Below are 27,930 nucleotides of genomic sequence, written 5' to 3' on the forward strand. Positions count from 1 at the left end.
ACTCCACTTTTACAAGTTTGTGTTAATCATGAAAAGTAATTAGTCATTAAGTTGTTATGCCTCTGCTCTGTCAGTGCGCCCCAGGGCAGCTGTAGCTACACAGTAGCTCATCCCCACCGGCGTGTGGGTGTGAATGGAGTTGTAAAGCGCCTTGGGGGGTTGTAGAACCCTAAGAAGGCGCTATACAAATATAGGCTATTTACTATATGATATGAAAAATAAAACAAAAAACGTTACAGCAAACAGATGAAAACTACCTTATGATGACAAAGCCACAGAAAGATGAGAAGTGAAACGGTTAAATATATAGAATGCATGCAGCCTGTAAAACTCCCAGAAGCAAAGAAGCACACTGATGATAAAAATAATCACACGTGCGATTAGAATAACAAAGACGTGATAGACAAAAAAGAAACCATGCAAAACGGTGGAAAATTAAAGAAAATGGGTCAAAGGTCAATATCTGGTGCAAGCAAACCAGCAACACTGACAAATGTAAACAAAAACCTAAATAAAAGGATCAATAAATAAGAATGTGTTTTAGAAGAGACATCGTTTCTGTAAATCCTTCGTGTAGAACAGCGTTTGTGTGAATCTGCGTGGTTCCGTTCCCATGCAGGTCGCAGCCAAACAAAACAAACAGTTACATAACGTCTTGGACATCTCGCTTCATTCAGTTATTTTCCTTTTCGTCTCCGCGCGCGCGCGCGCGCCGCCCCGGGGGCGAGCTGGAATGCATTGACGTCAGAACCACACGCACCTGCGCGCGCGCGCGGGTCCGCAGCTCGAGCCTCGGCGGAGCGGTCATGAGAAAAGTATGTCCAGAGTCGGAACCGCGGACATGGAGGAGCGCAGAGGAGGCGACCGGAGCGGCGGCGCGGCTCGGCTCTACGTCTGAGTCCTCCGGTGACGCGGAGCGTTGAGGCTCGGTGGGACCGAGAGAGACGCCGAACTGAACCGGGATATTTCCGCAACAATGGTAAGTTTAGCGGCTCCGCTGCTTTTCTGAAGCGGAGTGATGTTTCTGCGCCGCGTCGGTGCCGCGGTGCTCCAGCAGGACGGTGATGCGTGCCAAGTTGGGGCTGCAGTTTAGGCCGAGCAGAGCACAGCTGGCCCGGTGTGAGTCCGTCCGCGGTTACCGGTTCGGACAAAACTAGTCAGAAATAATGATCTAAAAGAGGCCTGACCGTCCAACCGGGCCAGAAGAAGCTGGAGCTTCATGAGAACGATGCGCTGGATCAGAGCTGCAGGCGAAGAGTTGACCGTCCTGATTGTGGAGATTCCCTTTCTCAAAGGGCAGGTGCGTCCGAAACCAGGTGGATAAAAGAGGAACGAACTAAAGAGGGACTCCAAACAACCTAATAATTTCTCATTTCTAATCTAATTTCCCTCTGGGATTAATAAAGTATTTTTGAATTGAATTGAACCTCCTTAAGAAACAAAACCACGAAGAGGTGAAAAAATCAAATAAAAGGGAGAGAACACAACAAAGTTTCAGAGGGTCGACTTTAAAAGATCAAACACAAAACAGCAAAACCCAGCTGGTGAAGACCAGGAGGCTAAATGATCACAGGAAATGACAAAAGAGGCTAAAAGGATCCGGAAACATTTAAAGTTGAGATATTTAACAAATCCTACCAGCAGCAAAACAGTTATGAGTGTAGCCCTGGACTATGAAGTTTAGGAGTAAAATGATGGCTTACAGGGGCGGATCTACAAGGGTGGCATAGGGTGGCAGTTGCCACCCTAAAAGAAAGCCTTGCTACCCCTGCTGCCACCCCAGCTGGCAGCTATAAATTCAAGAAAAATCAAAGTTTTTCAACTCTCAGGCTCATAAAGACCTATTTGCAGTCTGCTTTGGCAGAGAAAAGACTATGAAGCTAGGCTGTACTCAGCATTGAATCAAAATGGGCAAAATCTTTGGATCTTGATGTGTAAATTGTTTTGCTGAGCAACATGGAAACTGCCGCATTCAGCTGTCGTAGGAAGGATATAATTTTATTATGTGTTTTATTTTCGTGATGGGCCTTTAAGCTTATTAAATGAGGACCCAACACAAATGAATATGTAAATACTGGGAAAAGAAAAAGGAAAACGTGTTTCTGAGTGAACAATAGAACCAAAGTACAATATCTCAGTGCAGTGAAATATTGTATGTGTGTGTGTGTGTGTGTGTGTGTGTGTGTGTGTATATGTACTGTCAAAATGTTTGCCCCTCTTCTGCCACCCCATCAATAATTTTGTAGATCCGTCCCTGTGGCTGAATGAATGAGTTATGTAAATCTGTGGTTCGGTACACATACAGTTATATTTAATTTAGGTATTATTTACATGAACAACAGGATTTAAAGACGACCGCATTGTGTAAAAAAGCTAATTATGGGTTCAAGGTGAAACTCAAACAGCAAATGTGAAGAAAACAAACCGTCGCAGTTTAAATGCGAAATATAAACCAATAAAAAAGCCTCAAAACTACGTTTACTGCGAGAGCTGAAGAAGAGAAATGACAGAAGTATTAAGTATAGGCTAAGTCGTTATTAGGATTATTATTATACAGCTGAGCTAAAACATTTTTAAAGTTTTTGTAAAATCAGCATGGGGGGGGGTTCCTGCACAAATGGTCTGTTAGAGGTCAAAGGTCAGATCTTATCTTTCAGGATGTTCTGCTCAAAAGCAGAATTCCTGGTTGTGTTACAGAAAATGGTTCTGGTCCTGAAGTAGCAGCAGAACCAGCCCAGACCATCGCATACCGCCACCATGTGCGACTGTTTCTTTAGTGTTTTAGAAGATTCTGGAACCCCCCCCCTCACACACACACACACACCTGTGAAATCCAGCTACTTTGATAAAACAGCTGATCCTGAGGGAGTCGTCAGAAAAAGGAAACGACAGAACAACTTCAGTTCTTGTTTCAACAAAAAAACTTCCCATTTTTATATTCAAGTGTGAAAAAAATCCTTGAAAATGTTGAATTTTAACGCAATTTTTTTCAAGATGTAAAAAAAAAGGTTTCCGGGTTTATATTTGGATAAAACCTGAACTAACTTCATATTTGGTTCCTAGGACTATGTTTATGTTTATGTTTATGTATTTAGCAGACGCTTTTGTCCAAAGCGACTTACGGGTGATCATCGGCATGTTGCCCTTGAGGCTAACAACAACAATAACAACAACAACTTGAAGTCCATCATGGAGAGGAGGAAACAAGGAGTGGACAGTAGAGAGGGGGGGCGGGTGCAGGCAGGGTGCTAGTTTAGAAGATGCTCTCTGAAGAGCAGGGTCTTCAGGAGTTTCTTGAAAATTGAAAAGGAAGCCGCTGTTCTGGTAGTGCTTGGAAGGTCATTCCACATTTGTGGAACGATGCATGAGAAAAGTCTGGATTGTCCTGAGCGTGGTGTAGGCACTGCTAGCCGACCATCCTGTGATGACCGGAGCGGCCGGGCCGAGACTAAAACATGAAGAGGGGTCTGAGTGGCTTTAGGATTTTTTTGCTCCGGTGCAGTCCGTGCACTCACTCACCTAGAAGTTGTTATTTTAGTTGAATCAAGAGAAAACAGGGATGCTGCTGGAGGCTGTTGCCCTGACGATGAGTGCGGTGATGAAGGTGGCAGCTCGGTGTGGTGCCCTGTTGGGGGAGGGCGTTTTTGACGATGACATCATCAGGTCTAATGCCATCCTGTGACCCCCAGAACAACACAAACACACGCTCACGTGCACACAGACATACATTACGGTTTCGTGTTGCAGTATTGATCGCGCGTGCCGTTTGTGCTGGATGCTGCTGATATTTGAGACGGTGCTGAACGCAGCCCTTCGACATCATCCACAATAACAGAACACTTCTCCCTCCGCTGCTCTTGTTGCTCCATAATTCTACCACATTCTAATCTGGTCTTCAGTGTTTAATCTGAATGTGTTCTGTCGTCTGTGCCTTTGTTAAATGAAGTGGAACATCAGTCTACTTCTGCCCCAGTGCCCGAGGGGCCGAGGCATTAACGCCAGCTGACCTCGTCTAAATCCCTTCTCCCTTTTGGCCAGATTTATCCTCTCAGTCGTTTGGCTTCATTGTGTTGTCTTTTCGTTTGTCCTGCCAGGCGACTACCCAGCAGTAAGGGACTTCCTCCATCCCAAACCAACAAACGCTTGACCCAGCTCATTTCCATCCTCCCTTTGTTTCAATCATGGACACCCCTGGAGGGTTGACCTCGGCTCTGGATGGACCCGTGGACCCCGGGATCAGCAAGGGTCGTTTGGATCTCAGCGGGCTCTATCGTCTGGGTCGGACCCTGGGAAGAGGCCACTTTGCTGTGGTTAAGCTGGGCCGTCACGTCAACACGGGCCAACTGGTTGCTGTAAAGATGATCGACAAGACGAAACTGGATGTAATGGCTGCCAGTCACCTCTTACAGGAAGTCAGGTGTGAAAAAACACTCGTAGCTGCTAAAGTGAACATGTATATGTGAGTTGATACATAGACACATATTGATTCTGATTTTGTGAGCCAGTACCGATTTGTCAGTCAGCCACTGTATCAAGCCAGTATTGACTATTTTTTGTGTCGCATCAGCCACTTTAGTAGAGCCAGTTTAACAACAGGCACATACATGGGCTACCTAAGACTGCTGCCAAATTCAAATGTGTGCAACGGTTTAATTTACATGTTATTTAATGAGCCATAAGACGTAAGATTCCATAGCAAATATGAAATCAACCTCATGGATCTGCGGGTGCTGTTTAACCAGAAGATTGGAACTTTTTATTGCAGGGATTATGTAACAGCCTCGTATTCACTCAGAGACAACAAGAGAGAGTCAAGTTTTAAAAGTTTAAAGATTTATTACTAAACAAATTAAAACTAGACTAACTTTAACACCAAATGTATGGTGTAACTAAGGTGAATGAGACGGAGAATGGTGTGATGTGGAATGTTGCTCAGAACCAGCAAATCCGAAGAAGCGATTAGTTCTGGTGGGAAGTGAAGGTGATGTCTTCGCGTTAAGCTTTGGTTAGGAGATTCATAAACACCTTCAACGCCATTCTGTCGGTCTACATACCCTTAGCGGAAGTCCCCGTTAGATCAGGAGGTGTAGAGGTCCAGCTTGACCTTTATGGAGCCGAAGCCTGTAGAAACAGCCGCGGCAGCTGACCACCCTTCTTTAGATACTTCCGGGTCACGACAGTTTGTTGGCTTCTAGCGAGACCCAAACCTGGGTCGTGATGGTTCAGCTTTTATTCTGAAAGGAACCGTTGCAGCAGGTGGAACAGCAACAGATTTTATCCAGCTTGTCGTTGGTTCTTTCGGCTGAAGAGGAAAGTTACGGATTGGCCACTCCGACAACTTCTCTAGAACGCTTTGAACTGGCGTTAAAGATGACGTGGGCATAGTTTTATACTTCGAATGTTTTGGTTTATGGTCGAATGAAAAGATGACAGATTTACCAAACACCACCAAAACCACGCCTCCGTCAGATCTGTCAGATTCTGATTGGATCAGTAAAGCAATGTGTCATGTCTTAACGTGAGATCAGTCCTAGTGGCAACATTTAAAGTCATATTACTTATTATATTCTAGAGGATTATAATAAAGTAATTAATATTTAGATTTCACAGATTGGCCACATCTTATTATTGACTAACACTTTGTTTGATTAGCTTTATTAAAATAGAGTTCTTTAATTTATTAAAAGGAGAGAGTCCGTTCTTCATTCTTCTCTTGAGCTGGAAAGAAGCAGGTTAGAAACAAATGCATGAGACCTTGAGGCCGTATCTCATGCAGACTAGTTCTGTGTCAGAGGAGAGGGGAAATTACTTTTGGTAGAAAACAGTCATTTCATTCCGTTACACGTGTATGCATACTGTACATTCCAGAGAAAAGGCTGCTTAAAAATGCTCTTAAACATCGTCAACTGAAAGGTTTTTATTCACATATTTCATAGTTAATGCTTGACCCGTTTATTGATTGGTCTGATTAACTTTGGTTACATGTTTGATTTTAACTCTGAGCCGTGCACATGAATAGGATTCAGCAGTGGGTTAAATTCAGATTCAGGGTCAGAAACGTTGTGCGCCAGCTGTTCCGTGATGTTTTTGCAAAAACGGATATTAGCCATGAAAATCAGCCCAAAAAGTCAGCAGCACACAACAGCCAAGACCCGTACATATCGGCATCGGCAATAGAAAACCCATTTGGGCCGATCTCTAGCCGATACCGATTTGAGATGCTTTTGCAGCTCGGACCCGCTGATGTCCCAAAGATCTAAAATTCACACGTGTAATTAAAAAGAAAATCTGATCAAACTAAGAACTTCTATCCTTTATTGAATTAGCATTAGCAGTATCTTCTGAGGATTTTTTTAGTGAATCTCTGGTTGTTTCAACTCTTAACTCCACCGTCTCCTGCACTGTAACATTTTATTCTGTTCAACTTAGACGTGTTTTTGTTATTTAGAGCGACTGGAATTGATCTAAAATCTTTGGTTTTAGAACTAAACATTAAAACATCTTTGTTTTTCATTTCTGTTATGTCCCGCTAGTTTTAAATCGTAAAGCAAATAAAAATGTCACCAATAAAGAGCTCCTTCTGGAGGTTAATAAGTCCGATCACATATAAAATATATAATTTGTAGAAATGCAACAAAGACCAACTGTTGATTGGAAAAAACCTCAAACACTTTATGTTTATGTATTTAGCAGACGCTTTTGACCAAAGCGACTTACAAGCGATGATCAGCATGTTGCCCTTGAGGCTAACAACAACAATAACAACAACAACCAATTTCCAGTCAGTCGTAGGTGGCAGTGAGGCAGCATGATGAATCATGGAGAGGAGGGAACAAGGAGTGGACAGTAGAGAGGGGGGACGGGTGCAGGGAGGGTGCTAGTTTAGAAGATGCTCTCTGAAGAGCAGGGTCTTCAGGAGTTTCTTGAAAATAGAAAAGGAAGCCCCTGTTCTGGTAGTGCTTGGAAAGTCATTCCACATTTGTGGAACGATGCATGAGAAGAGTCTGGATTGTCCTGAGCGTGGTGCAGGCACTGCTAGCCGACCATCCTGTGATGACCGGATCGGCCGGGCCGAGACGTAAGCCTTTGCAAGAGGATTCAGGTAGATGGGAGCCGTACCATCTCGGACTTTGTATGCTAGTGTTAGCAATTTGAATTTGATGCGTGCTGCTAGCGGTAGCCAGTGGAGCTCAATGAACAGAGGGGTGACGTGTGCTCTTTTTGGCTGGTTGAAGACCAGACGCGCCGCTGCGTTCTGGACCATTTGAAGAGGTCTCACAGTACAGCCTGGAAGACCAGTTAGAAGGGCGTTGCAGTAATGGAGGCGGGAGATGACAGTAGATTGCACCAGGAGCTGGGTGGCATGTTGTGTTAGGTATGGTCTGATCTTTCGTATGTTACACAGCGCAAAGCGGCATGAAGGAGCAACAGAGGCAACATGATCTTTAAAGGTCAGGTGTTCATCAATCACAACACCCAGATTTCGAACTGCCTTTGAAGGAGCCAGAGATAGGAAGTCATTTTGGATTGAGATATTGTGCTGTATGGATGGTTTTGCTGGGATGACAAGTAGTTCAGTTTTAGAGAGGTTGAGTTGGAGATGGTGAGATTTCATCCATTTTGATATATCAGAGAGACAGTCTGATATTCGTGCTGAGATAGTGTGGTCGTCCGGTGGAAATGACAGATAGAGCTGGGTGTCATCTGCATAGCAGTGGTTGGAGAAGCCATGTGATCGAATGATTTCACCCAGTGAGGTGGTGTATATGGCAAAGAGAAGAGGTCCTAGTACAGAGCCCTGGGAGACTCCTGTGGCAAGATGGTGCACGGTAGAGGGTTGTCCAAGCCAAGAGACACTGAATGATCGTCCTGTGAGGTAAGATTCAAACCAGGCGTGTACTTTCTCTGTGATGCCCATGCTAGAGAGTGGACAAAAGGAAGCCATGGCTGACAGTGCCAAATGCTGCCGATAAGTCGAGCAGGATAAGCACGGAGGATTTTGCAGTCGCCCTAGCTTCTTTTAAGGATTCAGTCACTGCTAACAGAGCAGTTTCAGTGGAGTGGCCCTTTTTGAACCCAGATTGGTACGGGTCAAGCAGACAGTTTTGTGAGAGGTATTCTGTGATCTGCTTGAAAGCCACCCTTTCAATGATTTTGAACAGAAAAGGGAGGAGAGAGATAGGTCGGTAGTTCTCCACATGATTTGGAGGAAGAGATGGTTTTTTTTAGCAGCGGTTTAACCTGAGCATGCTTGAGAGAGGTGGGAAATGTACCGGATGTCAGTGAAGCGTTGATCACATGTGTGACTGCTGCGGCTACTGTAGGAGCAATAGCTTGGAGCAGCTTAGTCGGAATGGGGTCCAGTGGGCATGTGGTAGGGCGGCTGCACGTGAGAAGCTTGGACACACAGTTTTCAGTGAGAGGGGGAAAAGAGGAAAATGAAGCAGTAGGGCTTGAGATGATTGGGCTAGAAGGAGTTTGTGGTAGCGAATGTTCAGGAGTGGCCAGTTGAGTTTTGTTCAATTTTTGAAAATAAATGAAAGATTTTCCAGTTTAACTCGCCGTCACTAAATGCTGATTCTCTCCAGCAACAACAGACCTTCTATTAATCTTATTTTTTGAGTTTGTGACATTAAAACTTGTAGTATTAGTTTATTTGGTTTTTAGATAAATCTGCAAAAAAATTGGTATTGGCTCTCAGAACTAGGATTGTTGCATAAAATTTCATTGTGAGAAAAAATATTCAGTCATTACTGTCAGATGTTTTCTGACTAACCGACGTGAAGCAGTTCCCTCATAAACCATGGTTTTTAGATGAAATGAATCTGGTTTTAATGGTTGTCAGAGAGAACAGGATGTTTGCTGCAAAGGTAAAACTCAGCCTGAGCTGTCGGGCATCTGAAGTACATAAACTCCTGAACTTTTCCCCTTTCAAAAAAACTAGGGCTGTGACTCGATAAAAAAATTTAATCTAATTAATTAGAGGCTTTGTAATTAATTAATCTAAATTAATCACATTTTTAGAGTGTTTCTGTTTTAACTTAAACTTCTGTTTTCAACTTTAAGACGCGTTGTTTGTGATTGTTTACGGAGTAGTGAGAACACGGAGCGTTCTCCCAGCGGCAGCTAGGTGCCTTTCGTTTGTCTGACTACTTTCATAAACTACTGTTAGGGCAAAGAATTATTCTGTCTGGTGCTTCCAGCGCTGCACAGATGTTACGTAAATGTTAAAAATATAGCTTACCGCAACTTTTGTAAAGTTTCCGGTGCCACCGGGCAGCTGCAGCAGAGACCATCTCTGAAAACTGTCCGCTATAAGGACGCCGTTGTTGTCTGGAAGTTTTTTTTTCCAAGTTAAGAAAAGAGGCGGACATGTTTCCTAAATCCTGCATCAGTCCAAGCAAGGCAACCTCTTTCTGTTTTTATTCCGTTTTAGTAGCCGTTAGCGCTGTGCATTGTTGTGTGCGTCAGTGATATTCGGTCTACGAGGAAGTCGTGTAATGACAAAGGTTCCGCCTTGCTCGAAATGCAAGCTGTGATTAAATGCGTAAATTTTTTTAACGCGTCTTTTTTTTCTAATTAATTAATTAATCATAATTAACGCGTAAAGGCCCGGCCCTAAAATAAACAGATGACTCATCAGAAAATCTAGCAGACGCAGCAGTTTTACTTTACTTACTGGAGAAAAGAAGGAAATAATTACAGTTCTGTGCAAAAATGTAGCTGGAATAAAGTTTGTAATTTTATTAAAAGTCTGTATTTAGAATACCATCATTTTAAACGACTTCCAGTTAAGTAATGTATCTTTTATTCAACACTACTTTTACTCAGAATTCAACGCGTTTGCACATTTTGATGAAAACTAACCTTTTCTGGATTTTTAAACATTTAAATCAAATGTAATGTTTTATGTTGTTGAGGGAGATAAACAACCAGCTCTGCTGCTTATTTCCAGATGCATGAGGTTGGTGCAGCATCCCAACGTGGTTCGTCTGTATGAGGTTATCGACACGCCCACCACGCTCTACCTGGTCATGGAGCTGGCCGAAGGTGGCGACCTCTACGACTACATCCTCCGCCACGAGCGAGGCGTGGCCGAGGTCACAGCCAAGCGTCACTTCGCCCAGATCGTGCGCGCCGTGGCGCACTGCCACCAGCTGCATGTGGTCCACCGGGACCTGAAGCCTGAGAACGTGGTGTTCTTCCCACAGCAGGGAGCAGTCAAGCTGACGGACTTTGGGTTCAGCAACTTATTTCAACCGGGGATGATGCTGGCCACCAGCTGTGGGTCGCTGGCCTATTCTGCTCCAGAGATTCTGCTGGGAGAAGAGTACGATGCTCCAGCTGTAGGTGAGAGACGGAAACATGCATTTAAACCTGCAGTTCTAACGTTTACACACTTTAAAATACAAAGTGTGTGTAAACTACTATGAAATAACCTGGTATTGTTGCACGTAAGAGCCTGAATGCTGGTTAAACTTAACTAAAGCCTAGTTTTTATGAACACAGCTCACTCTTGATGCTTTTCAAGGTTCTTTGTTACCTTTCTGTGTGACACCTTGTACAGCAGCATATCTGCAGGTCCTTAAAACGTCTTAAATTAGCTTTTCCAAATTTAAGGCCTTAAAAATCTTTAAAAATGACAAATAATCCTCAAATACAGTTTCCAAAGGTCTTAAAATGCCAAAGACCCAATAAACAAGATTCTTTTATTTCTATAAGATTTTCGTGAATTTCTAGTTAGTGTTCAGCATTTTTTGTGTGCGATGTTGCCGTAAGCGGAACCGTACACATGCAGTTGGATGTGAAAGGGGGCTATTTTCAGATGAGCACATTAGCTGGTTAAGCTAGTGGGAGCTTGCGCCATGGGGAAGTGCAAGTTTAATGGTAACTGGATGGCTAATCCCACGTTCGCGACGTGGTTAGCACCGGTTCCAGGCTATAGCTGGAAAATATAGCTTAAATTAAATTTTAAAAATGGCTTAAATTTGGTCAAAGTGGCCTTTAAAAAGGTATTAAAAAGTCTTAAATGTGGCTCCCTTAAACCTGCAGATACCCTGTTTACATCAGATCACTTCTTTATGGTCTCCCCAACAAACTCCTTCATAAACTGCAACTGGTCCAGAATTCAGCAGCCCGTATTATCACCAGAACCCCTTCCTTTCACCACATCACCCCGGTTCTCCAACAGCTTCACTGGCTCCCAGTTAAATTCAGGTCCATCTTCAAAATTCTCCTCCATACCTTCAAAGCAATCCACAACCTCTCTCCTCCATATATCTCAGACCTTATAAGTATTCACACCCCATTCCGTTCTCTCAGATCTTCTTCTTCCATCCATCTTGCGGTTCCTTCTGCCCGTCTCGCTACCACGGGGAGCAGAGCTTTCAGCCGCTCTGCTCCCCGTCTCTGGAACTCACTTCCCCCAGACATCAGGAACATCGACAGTTTTACCCTTTTCAAAACAAAACTCAAAACACACACGTTTAAATCTGCCTACGACCTCTGATTTTATTGTACTGTTTCTCTCTTTGTTTTTGTTTTTTTCTTGTTTGGGTTTTATTATTGTTTTATTGTATTTTATTAAGTGTTTTCTGTCAAGTGACAGTGGGTGTTCTGAAAGGCGCTTTTAAATAAAATGTATTATTATTATTATTATTATAAATACAAAGCGGTTGCTAAGGTTTTCTGCTCACCTGGCATGACTCAATAAATCAAAAAAGCATTTTTACTGCAGCTTCTACATGCACATCATCAGGATCAACACGTGCAACGCTGTGGTGTGTCCAGTATGCATGCCTGAGCTGCAGGCCAGCAGTATCGTTCTGATGGGGCATCACCAAAGATTTAAAGCTGATTCTAGTGTTTTTTGTTCCCGTTTGTCCATGTGTGGCCCTCTGTCCTCCTGACCCTTTCGGGCATTCCCCGTGCATCTTTTTGATCGCGTGCTGCGACATAAATGTGACCGAGTGTTGATCTGAATGCAACTGTGTCTCGGATTAGTTTGTGTATCTGGGTCAGTCCGAGCGAGCCGGTTCTGCGGTGGATCCAAACTCTGCAGCTTTTCTGCAGCGCGACGGTCGGACGGATGAGACAGGAAGTGGTTTTTGGTTTGTTGTCATGGTAAAGGCTGAACCGATTGAGGGAATTAGGTGTTTTAAATGCAGAAGGAGGGCTGAGGGATTTGGTTTATATATCCCACTTGGGGAGGACGTATGGTAGGGGGTGGGGGAGGTCGCTGGTCCTATCAGCTAAGCGGGACTAGGCTGGATTTAGTTTTGGCTGCTTTTTACTCCGATGAAAACAAACGCGTCTGTGCTGAGTACAAATGCATCCTGTTAGCCCGCTCTTGTAGAAGGAGACCTTCTGCATCATCTGTCTTTGTCTTCAAGGTTGAGGCGGAAGGGTGTCCCCGTGACAGGAGGACATTTCATTTAAAAGCTTGTGGACTTCCTTTTCTTTCCTTGTGACCTTGTGTCATGGGTGTGGTGATGAAGGAACGCTGCTCAACTTTCAGCGTGACACCCAAGTTGCACTGCTTCTCTTTTCTTCACACTAGTTCCTGTTTCTGAAAGCAGCATTTTTACCTCCGAGAAGCTTTTCGCTCAGAAAACGGGGCCCATCTTCTGTTTCATAACCCTGACTCATCGATATCTGGATGATGTCACCACTTTGATAGAAACGTACACTTCTATCACCCCCACAGACACACGCTGACACAGGCATGTGTGTGTGGCTGTAATCCTGAGCTGCACGTTGAAGAAGATGTCTCGGCTTACAAAGATGACTCATAAATCTGCACACGCGCACGCACAAACGTCTCTTCCTTGTGAGCGTTTGGCAGCTGTTTAAATCCCTCTTCATTTGTGCTCTGTTGGATGTGTGTTTGATTACTGGTTTATGGGCAGCATACAGGCAGGTTGAGCGGGTTGTCCAGTAATCGGAAGGTTGCAGGTTCAATCCCGGCTCCGGACAGAGAATTCTGCTGTTGTGTCCTTGGGCAAGACACTTGACCCACGTTGCCTGCTGGTGGTGGTCTGAGGGACCGGTGGCGCCTGTGCTCGGCAGCCTCGCCTCTGTCAGTGCGCCCCAGGGCAGCTGTGGCTACATCGTAGCTCATCACCATCAGTGTGTGAATGTGTGTGTGAATGGATGAGTGATACACTGTAGTGTAAAGCGCTTTGGAGTCCTTACTCGGAGAGGCGCTATACAAGTGCGGGTCATTTATCATTTATTGTCACATGATGTGGAGGGGAGGGAAGAAGGTCCTCCGGGTGGAAACGCCGGCCTCGGTTACATAAGAGCAGCACAAGTCTGTCCGTTCGTTAAACTGTTAAGTAATAAATAGACAGAGAAATTTACTATATTTACTAATCTGATTATTACTAATGTTATTTCAACGTGGGGCTATGTGGTGTGGTTCTGATCAGTCGGTATTTTACCTGCACTGCTTGATAACAGAAACAAAATCCTAATCAGGATTATTTTAGTGTGTGATAAACATGTGCACGGGTATTGTGGCCCCCTACCCATGCTGTTAGAATGAATGTTTTTTTAAAGAGCAAGTCACCCCCAAATCAACTTTTTTTTTTCTGATAAACTATATAAATGCGTGTCTAATCGTGCTGCAGACACGTGTCGTCAATAGTTTTGCACTTTAGTGCATTTTAGTTAAAAATTTAAAATTTCTGCCGAAAACTGTCAGTGTTGTGCCGTTGTTGGGTAAAAACTTTGGACTGCGTTTGAATTTTAATCTGCCATCTCTATTGGCTAAGAGGTATCCTAGAACGTTAGCTGGTACCATATGATGTCACAATGTCGTTGTGAGCCTGGGTGTGTGTGTCGCTGTGTCTCAATTCAGGGTCTGCATCCTTCGAAGGACCCAGTCTACTCGGCCGACGTGGGCTGGGTCCTCCGTCGGCCGGGTGGACCGGATGTTAACGGCTGTGAATTTGGACAGGCCTGGCCTTCATGAATTCCCGCCACTCCCTCGGCGAACGTTCCGTCGCCTAGCAACCGTGGAACCGCTGAGCAGAAGGGAGAAGGAACTTTAAATGATGGAGATCGAAGTTTTATTTAGATTTTTAATCATTTCCTTGACTGTTGGAGAGCTAATTCAGAGAAAATACTTTCGACAAGCTGAGCCTGAGCAAAGATGTGATAATAGTTTTTAATACTTTCTAAGGGTCTTCATTTGACCAAAACCGATTTTTTAAGACTTTAAGACCCAGCGGATACCCTCTAGTAAACAATTCTCATTTGTAAACAAAAATAAAATTCAAGAGTTTAATACAGAACTGATTTTATTTAGATATTTCTTTTATATGTACACGTTTAATCTTTCTTAACCATTTTTTCTAGCAAAAGTAAAAAGCTGTCAAAGTTCTCCCTTCTCTCCTGTGCCCTCTGCTGCTCTGCCTCCCTCTGCAGCCTCATGTCCTCCCTGATCAGCTCCAGAAGCTGGTCATCGCTGTCACCTTCCCCTGGATGCCCATCTTCTCCAGAATAGTCTTAACAAACATGTAAGAAAAAAAACAGGAAGAGAAAAGAGGACGACGAGTTATTCCTTTCATGTTTTCGCAGAAAAAAATAAACTCAAATGAGTTTTTAAAATATGAGATGTTGTTGTACCTCCATGCCACAGCCGCCGAATACTTTGCTCCAGTGATCATGTGGTCCATCCCCACCCTAAGTTTAATAAAGTCCCTGGTTTTCTCTTTTGTCCCTAAAATACAAACTCCTATTAAAATCAGGGGAAAACGTAGCGGGAGAAGTACGACACCGAGCGGCCGAACATACGAGCCGAGACCGCAATACAAGCACCTTTACTGTAACATTTCTAACTAAAATAACGTTCATGTATCACAAAAAGCCCTTAACCTAACAGTTTTCAAGTTTATGCTGACATTTATATGCGCAATCCTCTCCGACAGCTCCCGCTTCACTGTCCGCCATTGTTTTTAAAAGTTCTGCCGTCCGGCCCGCAAGGCATCTTGGGAAATGTAAACCATTGAAGGATACACCGGACCAGACAGGAAGTGGGAGTGGATTAAAGCTTGGTTTATGCTTGACTCATTTACGTTCCGCTTGGTGATGCGGCTCGCGGATGGAACGCGCTTCACAACTCGCAGTGTTTATGGGTCATGCGGCTCGTCTCTGCGGTGAGCCAATATTCTCCCAGACTGTAGGGGGCAGCATGGAGCTCTACGGCATGCATCCAACACTACACCATAGTAGAAGTAAAAATGACTGTTTACAACATGGCATTCCAGCATTTTTTAACAGCGTCCTCGTCTTTTCCGACAGTGCGAGCTATTTCTCTCCAAGAATTATTAACAACATGTTGATCACGGTGATCTCTGAGAGCTGAATCATACAAATGTCTGTATTTACGAACCTCTGCCATACTAGTTCTTGCCGGTCCGCCATGTTTTTCTGCGTCCGACCGTCCGCGTGGTTAGAAAATTTCCTAGGTGCGCGGTGCGGAGAGTTTGGGCCGTGCGGAGGCGCGGTGGAGGGGCGTGGTTGTTAAAATGACGCAACTTTTCCGCGCGGAGCCGAGCGAACCTCGCGGACGCGTCAAGCATAAACCAAGCTTAAGACTCTGGTAGGGGGTGACTTGCTCTTTAAATGTTGATTTTAAGTGTATTTTCATGGAGATTTTTTAAACTTCAGAATATTAAAATATGCAGAGCTCCTTTTTTTAGGAGATGGTTAAATGCTCTTCGTGTTTAGCCATGAGCCCACCGAGCTGCAGAAAACTTCATAATAGAGAGAAAACCTGCTAGGGAAGAGTTTCCCTTTAGCTTGGCAGTGCTAATTCATGTCCCTGTTTCACATTGAAGCATGCAAAAAAATCTACTCGACTAAAGAAATTCTAAAAATCTGTAGATTTTTGGATTAAAAAATCAACATTTTTACTTATTACTTCAATATTACCTGACATATTGTTTTACTGATTTGTTTTTTTTACATTACCGGTATATTATAATGAGCTAAAAAGTGCTAAATGGAACATTTTTCTTTTGAGGCGCTGTGCCACAGAGTGTTGGAAATAATGGAGGTGTGTCTTCTGCCTCTCTTTGTTCTAATATTGGCCCCACATAACGGGCGTAAGTTATGCCTCTGCAAGGGATAAATGGTAAATTGTAAATAGCCTGTTTTTGTATCGCACCTTCTAGGATTCTAAACCCCCCACCCCCACCCCCCAAGGTGCTTTACAACACAATCAGTCATTCACACGCAGGGTTTAGTGTCTTGCCCAGGGATTTGAACCTGCAACCCTCCGGTTACGAGGCACTTAATTAACTCCCCTTCCAAGGTTGCCCCATGATGTGCAAAAGACATAAAAGCATTCTTGCGAAGCAGATAATTGTAAAAATGACATTTTTGCTGTTGTTTTTGTTAAATGGATTATTTGCACAGCCTTTAAAGACGGGATGCAAACTTGGACCTGAGTTTGTTTCACGTGGCACACACTGTACATAATCTCCGGCTTTGCTGGAGCTGTTCGCAGCCGCTGGGATGAGAATCAGCTCCTCTATATCCGAGACCATGGTGTTGAGTTGGAAAAGGGTAGAATGCCTTCTCCGGGTCAGGGATGAGGTCCTGCCCCAAGTGGAGGAGTTTAAGTATCTCAGGGTCTTGTTCACGAGTGAGGGGAAGATTTACCGGTCGAGCTACATTCCTACCCTCACCTATGGTCACGAGCTTTGGGTAGTGACCGAAAGAACGAGATCACGGATACAAGCGGCCAAAATGAGTTTTCTCTGCAGGGTGGCTAGGCTCGCCCTTAGAGATTGGGTGAGAAGCTCGGTCATCCGGGAGGGGCTCGGAATAGACCCGCTGCTCCTCCACATCGAGAGGAGCCAGTTAAGTTGGCTCGGGCATCTGGTCAGGATGCCTCCTGAACCCCTCCCTGGTGAGGCTTTCCAGGCATGTCCAACTGGGAGAAGACCTAAAGAATGACCCAGGACACGGTGGAGGGACTATGTCTCTCACCTGGCCAGGGAACGCCTTGGGATTCCCCCAGAGGAGCTGGCCCAAGTGGCTGGGGAGAGGGAAGTCTGGGTCTCTCTGCTGCTGCCCCCGTGATTCGATAAGCAGAAGAAAATGGATGGATGGCACACACTTTTCTTTGTGTCCACAAGCATCTGGAGTCACAGAATACAGTGGAAACAAAATTAATTGCAACATCGGCCCATTTCTGTGGAGAAGAAGCACCACTGGACAGACTCACTGAAAGTAGCCATTTTCTTTCATTAAAGCTGGACTACAAGGTGTATCGGTACACACACACACACATACACACACACACACATGCACATATGCATGCATGGCACACACACACACGCACATATGTGCATGCACGCACACACACACACGCACATATGCATGCATGCATGCACACTTACACATGAAAATATGCATGTATGCATGGCACACACACACACACACTCTCACACACATGCATATATGCATGCATGCATGCACACTCACATGCAAATATGCATGTATGCATGGCACACACACACACACACACACACTCACACACACATGCACACACACACACACACACACACACACACACACACATACACACACACACACACATATCTCACTTCACATCAGCGAGGAGCTGCATAACTGCAGAGGCTTTCCAAGCAGAATCTGCGTGGTCAGTGTTTTCCGAGGTACCTGGAGTCTGCTGAAGTGTTTTATCAACAGCCAGGGCGCCGCCGCGTTCAAACTCTGAGTCAGTTCTCTTGGCAACAAAACGCACAAACACGTTCATGTTCATGTCGTTTTAGGTGAACATTGTCCAGCAGTGAGTGGAGAAAAATAGATCCTCCAGAGCACAGCGTGTGCTGAAGTGTAGGAATGCTCCCAGGGGATAAAAATGACTCATCGCTGCTCACAGTGGAGCTCCAAAAATATTTTTATGCTTTTAAATCCATCTGAAACAACATGGAGTTGTTCTAAATACAGTTTTAGAAAGTTTACTTATTCTTTAAATCTGTTAACGTGGTGGAGACACATTTAGGTCAAATCTTTGTTTTTCTTCAAACAAGCCAATAAGAAAGCAAGTTGTTCTAATATCCCTTTCATAATAGTTTATTTTTGTGGTTTAGAGCATTAATGTGAGCATCGCTGGTCTGTTGTCACCTATTGTAATGACAATGTTTTATTTCTGAATGTTTCTTCATACATTAACCCAAAGTATTTATGTTTTTGAGTGTGAAAACTGCCAACTTGTCTATGGTAGCCCAAAAAGGACATATGGTTAAAGATGTCCTTTTGCCCTTCTGCACTTGTGCAGATGCACCTGTTTCAGCTGGAGGAGAAAGTAGCTTCAGACGACAGGATCTGGAGTCTTACTTCCTGATACTTGGACATCTCTCCTCTGATTGGCTGACAGCAACACAACACTACCACTGACTCTGTTTGCTCTGCAGCGTTGATGTTTTATCTCCACAAAAAACACAAGCCTGGAGGAGTTCTGCTGTGTGGTGGAGTTGCTAATGCTAATGGTTAGCCTCTACTAGCTGAGACGTTCTCTGCTGTTTCCTGGACGCTAAACCAGCTACAGCCTTCCCCGTCGTGAGTCAAGATGGGCGAGTCCATGAGTGTTAGTGACAGGGTGACATAGATCTGTCAGGATTTTCTAATCCTAGAGTTTCACCGTCTGTTTTGTATCAGAAGCTGATGCAGGAGATAGGTGTAGGAGACTATTTTCATGTTCAGCCTGCATGAAACACTCAGAGTGAGCAATTATTTTCAAAAATAATAAGTAAAAAAATGTTTCTCAGTGAAGAACTTCAATTTTAATCAGAAATAATCATAACAAAATGTGTTTTTCAGTGAACCACACATTGTTTTTTTTAATTTCTTTGCACTTTGCATTGATCTTATTAAAGTGAAAGACAGTTTTAAACAACATGCTGGTTTGTGTCTCCTGGTTGCTGCATGTTCAGTCGTAGCTTCAGTTTCTGACTCCGATCGTTTCATCACACAAGCTGAGTAAATTCCTTCAAACTTGTATTTGATTATGCAATTAAGACGAGCAGTGCTGATTTGGTTTATTACATAAGAGTCGGAGGATAATATCAGAGTAATTGGGTTTGTCAAGAACATGCAGTTCTTGTGATCGCTGCACTGGAAGCTGCAAGTCACGCAGACATGGGTAAAAGCTTTCGTTCTTTTTCTTTTTGAACTCGGACGACCCGTTTCTGACGCACTCGATCTTCAAATAGGAGCTTCCAAGGAGGCGGTGGTCCAACAGAACCACAGATCCTGGATCAGGGCCGCTGAACTCTAAAACAAAGCTTTTATCTTTCTGCAGAATTGACTCGCCTCCTCCACACCCATCTCTATGTTTACTCTTAGAATGCTCTGTGTGTGCATGTGCGTGTGCGCGCGCACGTGTGTGTGTGTGTGTGTGTGCGTGTGTGTGTGTATCAGGAGCTGATCTTTGTGCTGTCAGCAGGCCACTAATGTGTGATATTCCCCAGTGGGAGGAGAGAATACTCTCCCAGCACTCAAGTGGCTTCTCCTCTCTGTTTCATAACACACTGTGGAAAGAGCTGAGCGTGCCCGTGAGCGTGCACGTGTGATGTGAACTGAGGCCTGTTGTTTTGACCCTCGTGAGGTTATTGTGGCCGAGTGTTTACACGTGCACGTCGGATACACCAGAGTCTGTATGGAGGAGTAGCTAAAGGAAGGATGTTTGTATTCTGAGACACTTTTAGGATCTGATTAATACATTTTAAGGTGGGTCACCACCAGGATGAGGGGTCCTAAAGGTCACAGGTCAAACTCGAAGAACACCCTCAGAGCTGGTTAACATAACCATAGTCTAAAGGTCTCCAGATTTGTGAAATAATTATTGAAAAACTTCTTTTATATCCCGGTTCTTGTTGCAGACGTTTGCCTAAATAACAATAATAACGAGTAAAGTCAACTTCCCAGGATTAATTAGTCTTAAAAAAACAACACTGCAAATCACGTATTAAAGAAATCTAAAGAAAAGCATTAAAACAGGAATACTTTGTTGGTAAAAGTCGTTTTTACTGTCAAACAGTTCAGGGTTTATCTTAGATCCTACAAAAATGTTTATAATCTTTATAATTCTGCTGTTAAAATGTCTAAAGATTCAGTTTAAACTGGTTCTTTGCCAAATGCATTTAAATTTAATTTAAATTAAACACAGGTTCATCCTGAGTTTAAAAAAGAGTTTTACAGCGATTGGACTGAAAAAAGGTCTAATGCACGACCCTAAAAGTACAAAATATTCATCTGGACTTGTGTCAGGCTTTAGTGGAAAATAAAACAATTATGATCTTCCTAAAATAAGATTAATAATAGTAATGGGAAGAGGAGGAAGGAGTTGTTGTAACCAGGGTGGAAGTATTTAAATAAAATACAAATAACTTCTTCACGCATAGAAAATGTTTTTATTTGTATCTGATTCAGCGCTGTTCAGATAAATTCACATTTCTTATTCTGACTGCCCTGAAACAGCTGATTCATGCTCTGATCATGACGGCCTAAACAGCCGTTTAAGGAAAAAGCCTAAAAACTTGAACTAATTTTAATTAATAGACATTTTCTGGTGCCAGCTCCGGGTCGGGGGAGCGGTCCTACCTCAAGTGGAGGAGTTTAAGTATCTCGGGGTCTTGTTCACGAGTGAGGGTAGGAGGGATCGGGAGATCGACAGGAGGATTGGTTCGGCGTCTGCAGTGATGCGGACGCTGAGCCGATCTGTCGTGGGGAAGAGGGAGCTGAGCCAGAAAGCCAGGCTCTCGATTTACCGGTCGATCTACGTCCCAATCCTCACCTATGGTCATGAGCTTTGGGTAATGACCGAAAGAACGAGATCGCGGATACAAGCGGCCAAAATTAGTTTCCTCCGTAGGGTGGCCGGGCTCAGCCTTAGAGATAGGGTGAGGAGCTCGGACATTCGGGAGGGACTCGGAGTAGAACCGCTGCTCCTCCGGATCGAAAGGAGCCAGTTGAGGTGGTTTGGGCATCTGGTCAGGATGCCTCCTGGACGCCTCCCCGGGGAGGTGTTTCGGGCATGTCCTGCCGGCAGGAGGCCCCCGGGTCGACCCAGGACACGTTGGAGAGGTTACATCTCCAATCTGGTCCGGGAACGCCTTGGGGTCCTGCCGGAGGAGCTGGTGGAGGTGGCCGGGGAGAGGACGGTCTGGAGCTCCCTAGTTGGGATGCTGCCCCCGCGACCCGGACCCGGATAAGCGGAGGAAGACTACGACGGCAACATTTTCTGGGTGAATGTCTCAACTTCATCCCACCTTAACGAGCCGCTCTGACAGGTACAACAAGTTGGGATTCATTTATTTAACTCGGTCAGACCTGCTTGTCAGCTGACTCCGATGGGATTTTTATAAAATCGTTTATTAAGGACCTTAAACCGGTCCTTTGATGTTTATCAAAAGTGTTTTTGTGTGACTTTAAGTTCAAAAATATTTAATCTGATCTGTGATGTTTTCTGGAGTCCCGTCGGGAAACGTTGAGCTGGTTCCAGCGTTTGGGCCAAACACAAGCAGAGACAACGAGGCTTCTGTTTGTCGTGTGTGTGTGCGTGTGTGTGTGCGTGTGCGTGTGCGTGTGCGTGTGCGTGTGTGTGTGTGTGTGTGTGTGTATGTGTGTGTGTGTGTGTGTGTGTGTCACCATGTCCTGAGTCTGCATGAAGCTGTTCTCTGTGTTTGCATCAGAACACAATGCGGGAGGTGTGGGGAGACGAGGGGAAGGAAAGGGAGGAGACACTAAAAGAACACTCCGTCGGACATCGTGTGAATGTGCTTTTCCGTCCGGGTCGACGGCACCACGCCCTGCCGGTTACTTTCCTACATATTTCACACAGATTTATGAATCTGTTTCCTCTCTGGTTCTGTAGAGAAACTACTTCCTGTTGCTCTGAGGGGGGGGGGCCTGATGGTTCCCCTGAAACTCTTTTATGGGTTTCAAATGAATATATGACAACAAACAACTCCCGTGTTTCAGTTTGATACGATAATCTGATGCAGCAGGTAGCCTATCCACCAGATTAAAATCTGTCATAATGCAAACTTCTCTGGACTGCTATACTTGATCTCATCTCTGGATTAATTTTACCTTTTAATCCAGGCATGTCCAAAGTGTGGCTTGGAGGCCATTTGCAACCATCTTCTGAGCGGCCTTCAGTTGCATTTCTAGAATAATGATTTTAATCTCCAGATGTAGAACGATACTTTCTGATTAGTTTAAATTCCAGATTTGACTAAAATGTCTGTTTTTTTTTACCTTTTTAAGTACAAATGCAAATTTTTTTTATTTTATATAAAAAAAATCCCATTTTTGTGTCCAGCGAGGAATATTAACTTTTGGCCCTGGTCTTGAATAGTTTGATTAGTTTGTCACAAATCTTTAGGATTAGTTCCTTCATCTGAAGCCTTACACTCCACTGCCCTCTGGTGGAGGAGCTACAGGTGGCAAGGGCCAATTTTATTGATTTATTACTTTTTATAATATATATAAATATATATAATATAATAGATTCACATAATAAAACATTGTTGTTTATTTAAATCAGACAATAAACCATCCGGTTTTAGAAACTAGATTGTTTTTATCTTCATATTTTAGACTTTAAAGGTTTAATGTCCTCAATAGGGAAATTAAAACAAATATTTACTTTTAGAAATGTTTCTTTATTTGAGGCAATAAACTATCTAATGTAAGGCAATAACACGTCCTCATATTTTTGTTTATTTTTAATTAAGTTTATTGAATATTTCAAGAGGCTTTTGTCTCAGAACTTTTATCTGAACTAAGAGGTTTATCTCACAAGTAAAGCAGATGTATTTGTGTGTGTCTTTTCTCCAGATATCTGGTCTTTGGGGGTGATCCTCTACATGTTGGTCTGTGGAGTCCCTCCCTTCCAGGAGACCAACGACAGCGAGACTCTGGTCATGATTCTGGACTGCCGTTACTCTGTTCCTGAGCACGTTTCTGGTGAATGCAGCGAGTGAGTACTGAGCAACGACCTCCTGGATTAAACCTTCAAAATCAAAATCTGTAAATTGTAAGAAGATCTGACTTTTTACATCGAAGCACTTCCTCGGCCGGAGAGCTGTAGATGTGTGACGGAGCAGCGTTATTAGTGTGTGTTCCAGTTGATCGTTTCCATTTGAACTTAAAGAGCAAGTCACCCCCCAAATCAACTTTTTTTTTCTGATAAACTATATAAATGTGTGTCTAATCGTGCTGCAGACACGTGTAGTCAATAGTTTTGCACTATAGTGCATTTTAGTGAAAATTGTAATTGTCTGCCTAAAACTGTCAGTGTTGTGACGTCGTCAGGTAAAAACTCTGCACTGTTTGAATTAAAATCTGCCATCGCTATTGGCTAAGAGGTAGCCTAGAACGTTAGCTGGTACCATATGATGTCACAATGTCGTTGTGAGCCTGTGTGTGTGTGTGTGGTAATGTTAATAAATAGTATGTTGGGTTAGGTAAATTGCTTTAAGAGCTATTTATATTATTAACGCCACTTGAGACCAATAAGCTGTGATACTCTATTTAAACATAGACTATCACCTTGCCTGGTCTTTATTTGTTTTAGTCAGAAGACTCGAGGATTCTTTATTCTTTAGGGAAATGTACACACGTCGTTTTGATTCAAGAAACAAGTTTATAAAAGTAAGAATTTATTTTTACAAACAATTAAAACTTGGTTCAACTATTATTTACTGTGAGTGGATGGAGCTAAAGGTAATGTCTGGAACCTCTGTGTGGATGCGACGTTGGTCAGATCTTCCGTATCTCAGAGAGCTGAGTTCTGGATTTAAAAGAATTTGGTTGTTTAAGCTATAAATAGATTATTATCAAAACCACATTCAGGCGCAATCTCACTGTGTCCTACGTACCCAAGCGGAGACGCCCTTTTGGATCCGAGATGTCAGGAGGGGGTCGGAGACCCCGGTACCGGAGTCCGTAGACTAACTCCTCGTCCGACCAGGTCAGTCCAGGGTCATCTCCCAGCTAACGACAGTTGGAACTTGTTTGCGTCTCAGGAATAACTCTTAAGGAGTCGTAACCATATCGGCTTGTTCTGCTCATCAGCTTTGCAGGTGCAAAAAGGTTCTGACGACGTGTCAAAGTCTTTGGTGGTTAAAGAGGTTTTTACGACAGATGGCCGGTCTGAGCGATTCTCTAGAACAGTTCAGAACTCAAAGTGGTTTAGTTTTAAAGATGTGATGTCATGCTTTATACAGCCAATCAGAGGCTGACACGTTTGGGGACGTTTTACCAAGGCGTCTCAGAAACACGCCCTCTTTGATTCGGAGTCTCTGAACTGGGCTAAAGGTTAACTCTGCGTCATGCGTTCACTTTACTTTGTTTTTGTGTGAGTGCAGATGGCGACGACCTCGTCAAGTAAACATGCTAAACATATCATTAAGCACAGATTAATTAAACATTTCATTGTTTATAATTATTATGAGTCATAGATGGAGTTCTTATTGATTTAATAAATCATTCTTGAATTTAGCAACTGACTCGAGCTGGAGTCTTCTGTGGAGGCAGGCAGATGAGACCTTGGGAAAGAAAGTTATTGTTTGATTTTATTATCTCTTTCAGGGCATCAGGCTTTCAGTCTCATGCGAGGGAACATACTGTAGGTTGTGTCACAGCCAGGGTAAGTTGACCTGGCTGTGGATTTGTCCCGTGGGTCTCGACATCAGGCCATTTCGTGACGTTGCAGTGTATTTGTTAGCGGCTCCGCCCTCTCGGTCTGCTAGGCAGCAGCATTTGCTGCGTTTTTCAAACAGGAAGTGGGAGTGGACTTAGACTCTGGTAGAGGGGTGACTTGCTCTTTAAATGATGATAGCTGTTGCCTTTTCATTTCTTCTTTTTTAAACAAAAACATTCTTGCAGTCTCTTTTTTTTTTATTTTTGTTCTTAAATGAGTTTTGAGAACGAATTTTCTCTAACCAGACATTAAGGAAGAAACGCGTTCAGGTTTTTCAGACGATTAACGTTTCCGTCGGACCCTCATCGGGGTCCCGCTGTTGCTTTTAGGTTTCCATCTCCTACTTGCAGCAGGACCTCCTCTAAGGCAGTTTAGATCTGCTGTAAAACACCTGAACTTAGCTCTCTAAACCCCAAACTTTGCCTGCAAGTTATTCCAGCAATTTTATTTTGTCCAGATCCACAAATAAACTACTTTACACGTTTGCTTCTTTTTATTTTCAAGTCAGCTGAGGTTCAAACGCGGCAGGCACAAACCAAACAAGTGCTGTGTCAGATTATCCTGGAACATCTGACTCGGGGCTCCTCACATGATGTTCCCTCGTCCACATGATGAACCCGAACACGCTCCTGGATAGATAGCAGCTCCCAGATGCAAAAGCCACCCAGAAGTGTGACCGCTGGATCCAATTCTGTCTCTTATCCCCAAAGTGTCCTGCAAATAATTATAAAGCTATGCACAAAATGATCCATTATTAATACAATTGTTTTTGCCAGTTTGATCTCCAGGATGCTACAGAAGGATCCGTCTCGCCGGGCTTCTCTTGATGACATCGAGGCCCACCAGTGGCTGCAGGGCCTGGAGGATGCCCTCCTCAGCCCAGAGGCCCCACCACACTGGATCTCAGGGGCCCTCACTGCAGGCTCCCCCTCCTCAGGGGCCCCCGAGTGTGGAGATCTGCTCGCTAAGCGGACCTCAACTCGGCAGGCGTTTACCGGGCCGTGGCAGCCCAGCGTCAGCTTCAGCCTTCGTCCAGCTCCGGTTGAAGAGCCTCCTGTGAGCAAGAACCTTCCTGCACTGCAGCAGATCAGTGAGGAGGATGAGGAGGAAGATGAGATGTTAGAAGTGGACAGTCAACGAAAGGAGGAGCTGGTGGAGGACACGGCTGAGATGGAAAAAGAAGATGAGGGTTGTGTGATTTCAGATCAACCAGTCAGTCGTTGGAACGAGCCACTCAGTCAGACTTCTGGATTTGGGGTGTCGTGTTGCCGCCCTGACTTCTCAAATGGAGATGATGAGCCCAACAACAACACAGATAAGCCCCTCCCCCTCTCCACATCTGGATCCTCTCACTCACAAATCTCCGCCTCCTCAATCAGCCTGAAGGAGGTGCAGAAAACGCAAAAAGAAGAGCCAAAAAAGAAAATAGGAGCTTCAGTCGAAGACCTGCCAACTGATAAATCTCAGCCTCGCGGTCCGCAGGAAGCCCGGGACGAGCCGGCGCCGAGGGCGGAGCAGGGGAAGCGTCACAGCATCAAGCTCCGCGAGAGACTCTTCCAGTTCCCCCTGTGTGAGAAAGCTCTGGCCTTCAACGTACCGACGCAAAACAAGCCTAAGATCCTCCCGCTGGCTCAGTACAACTGCTGCCACGTGCTGTAGTGGAACACCCCCCCGGGACACCTGGGCTGCTCACAAGTCACCAGGTGGACGGATATCAAACAGAAACCTCGGCGACCTTCTGAGCTGAGCTCCTGATACGATCCTCGGCATAAAAACACGAGTGTACACCTTCAGACGCACAAACTCTCAGCTCTAATGAGCTAAATATGCCACGGGCTCTCGGGTTAGCTGCTGTGCACAGACGCGACCACACCTCCTCACCTGTAGCTTTGACACAAACCTGGACCTACCTGATGAATGACGAGGGAGACGGATATTTTACTGAATGAGCCCTTTTTGTTCTTTTGAAGGTGCCTAATAAGATAAAACAGATTCATGTTGTTTCTACTGCAACAAGATGAGAATAAACCAGAGCGGCAGCTAACAATGAGCATAGAACTAAGAAAAAGCTCTCTTCTTTGCTTTTGGGTGTAAAATACGTTGTAATCAGATGAATCTTCAGTAGGAAAACTGAGTTGTGACTGCAGAGAGTCCTCAGCTGCAAAGTAAAAGTAATTCTGCAGTATTTTAAACTAGAACGCTACGTTTGGCTTCATAATATCTGAAAATATCGTGGAAAGAATCACGTGATTCACACGTGGAACAATGTTCACTTGATGTTTTAGCAGGTCACATATAATTAATATTTATTTAGCTGTAACCTCAGTTAGAAAGCTCACATTTAGCAGATTTTGCCTTGAAGAAAGTCAAATTAAATGTTTTTTGTCTGACAAAATGATCACTACAGTGTTTTCACTACTGTACTCACTACAGGCGTGGGAGCTTCTAACGGCTGATTTTATTTTTGGGAAAAAATGGAAAAGAGTTTAAAAAACATGTATTTTTCAGAAGGTTGTTTTGCTCTCTAACCTTTTTAAGACGGATTAAGTTGCTGGATTATTAACGGCTAGCTGTGCTGCTGAGTAACGTGCAGTTCTCCTCCTGAACAGCAGGAGTCGCCACTGAGAAAATTGTATTTCATCACAGCATGATCAACGTGGATAAAAGTTCTTCGAACACAGATTTGCATCACGTTTGGGTAAATTTTGAAATGTTTGTTTCAACATATTTAGAGACGCTTTGAGATTTTCCCCAGAAATCGCCCTCATTCATGTAGCTCAGCAGCCTCTGCTGTCGCCGACATTCAAACGTTTCGTACAGCACTTGGTTTAAAACAAGATTGGAATAAAATGCAGTTAAAATGTTGTTTTCAGCCATTAAAATAACAGCTAACCTGTTGTAAATACAAGTGGATAATTTCATTCTGTATGCATCAAGCCTTGATGGATTAAAGGTGTTTTTTTTTTTTTCATTTTTAATTTTTGCATTAAAATGGAGGAAATCAAATTGTAAAAAAAACAACAACAGAATTTACCTTTAATGTAAAACTTGGCGAGGAACAAGTGGCATCTTTAAAAACAGCTGATGAAGGGTTTGATTTTATTCAGACTCATCGACCTTCGGCGTCTTCCTTTGAACTTCCTGTTTCTCACACTGGTTCTTCACCTAAGCTTGTATGA

The 27,930-nt window shown here is 43.9% G+C and overlaps 1 protein-coding gene across 1 annotated transcript; it reads left to right on the plus strand.

Annotated features, from left to right (window-relative positions):
• Positions 1–838: 838 nt before the first annotated feature.
• snrkb (SNF related kinase b) lies at positions 839–27,149 on the plus strand. Its single transcript, XM_015965257.3, has 5 exons — positions 839–979; positions 4,095–4,417; positions 9,956–10,350; positions 22,885–23,026; positions 25,528–27,149. Exons 2-5 carry the CDS (start codon positions 4,182–4,184, stop codon positions 26,408–26,410), a joined length of 1,656 nt encoding a protein of 551 aa, XP_015820743.3. The 5' UTR covers positions 839–979; positions 4,095–4,181; the 3' UTR covers positions 26,411–27,149.
• Positions 27,150–27,930: the final 781 nt, after the last annotated feature.

The sequence above is a fragment of the Nothobranchius furzeri genome, chromosome 4, assembly GCF_043380555.1.
Source record: "Nothobranchius furzeri strain GRZ-AD chromosome 4, NfurGRZ-RIMD1, whole genome shotgun sequence".
Taxonomy (NCBI): Eukaryota; Metazoa; Chordata; class Actinopteri; order Cyprinodontiformes; family Nothobranchiidae; genus Nothobranchius; species Nothobranchius furzeri.

What these genes read in the sequence shown, in the direction of transcription:
- snrkb (XM_015965257.3), top strand. Translation starts at nt 4,182, where the DNA reads ATGGACACCCCTGGAGGGTTGACCTCGGCTCTGGATGGACCCGTGGAC. An exon ending in GTACGATGCTCCAGCTGTAG is followed by an intron (nt 10,351 to 22,884) that starts GTGAGAGACGGA and finishes TCTTTTCTCCAG; the next exon opens with ATATCTGGTCTTTGGGGGTG. An exon ending in GTTTCTGGTGAATGCAGCGA is followed by an intron (nt 23,027 to 25,527) that starts GTGAGTACTGAG and finishes TGTTTTTGCCAG; the next exon opens with TTTGATCTCCAGGATGCTAC.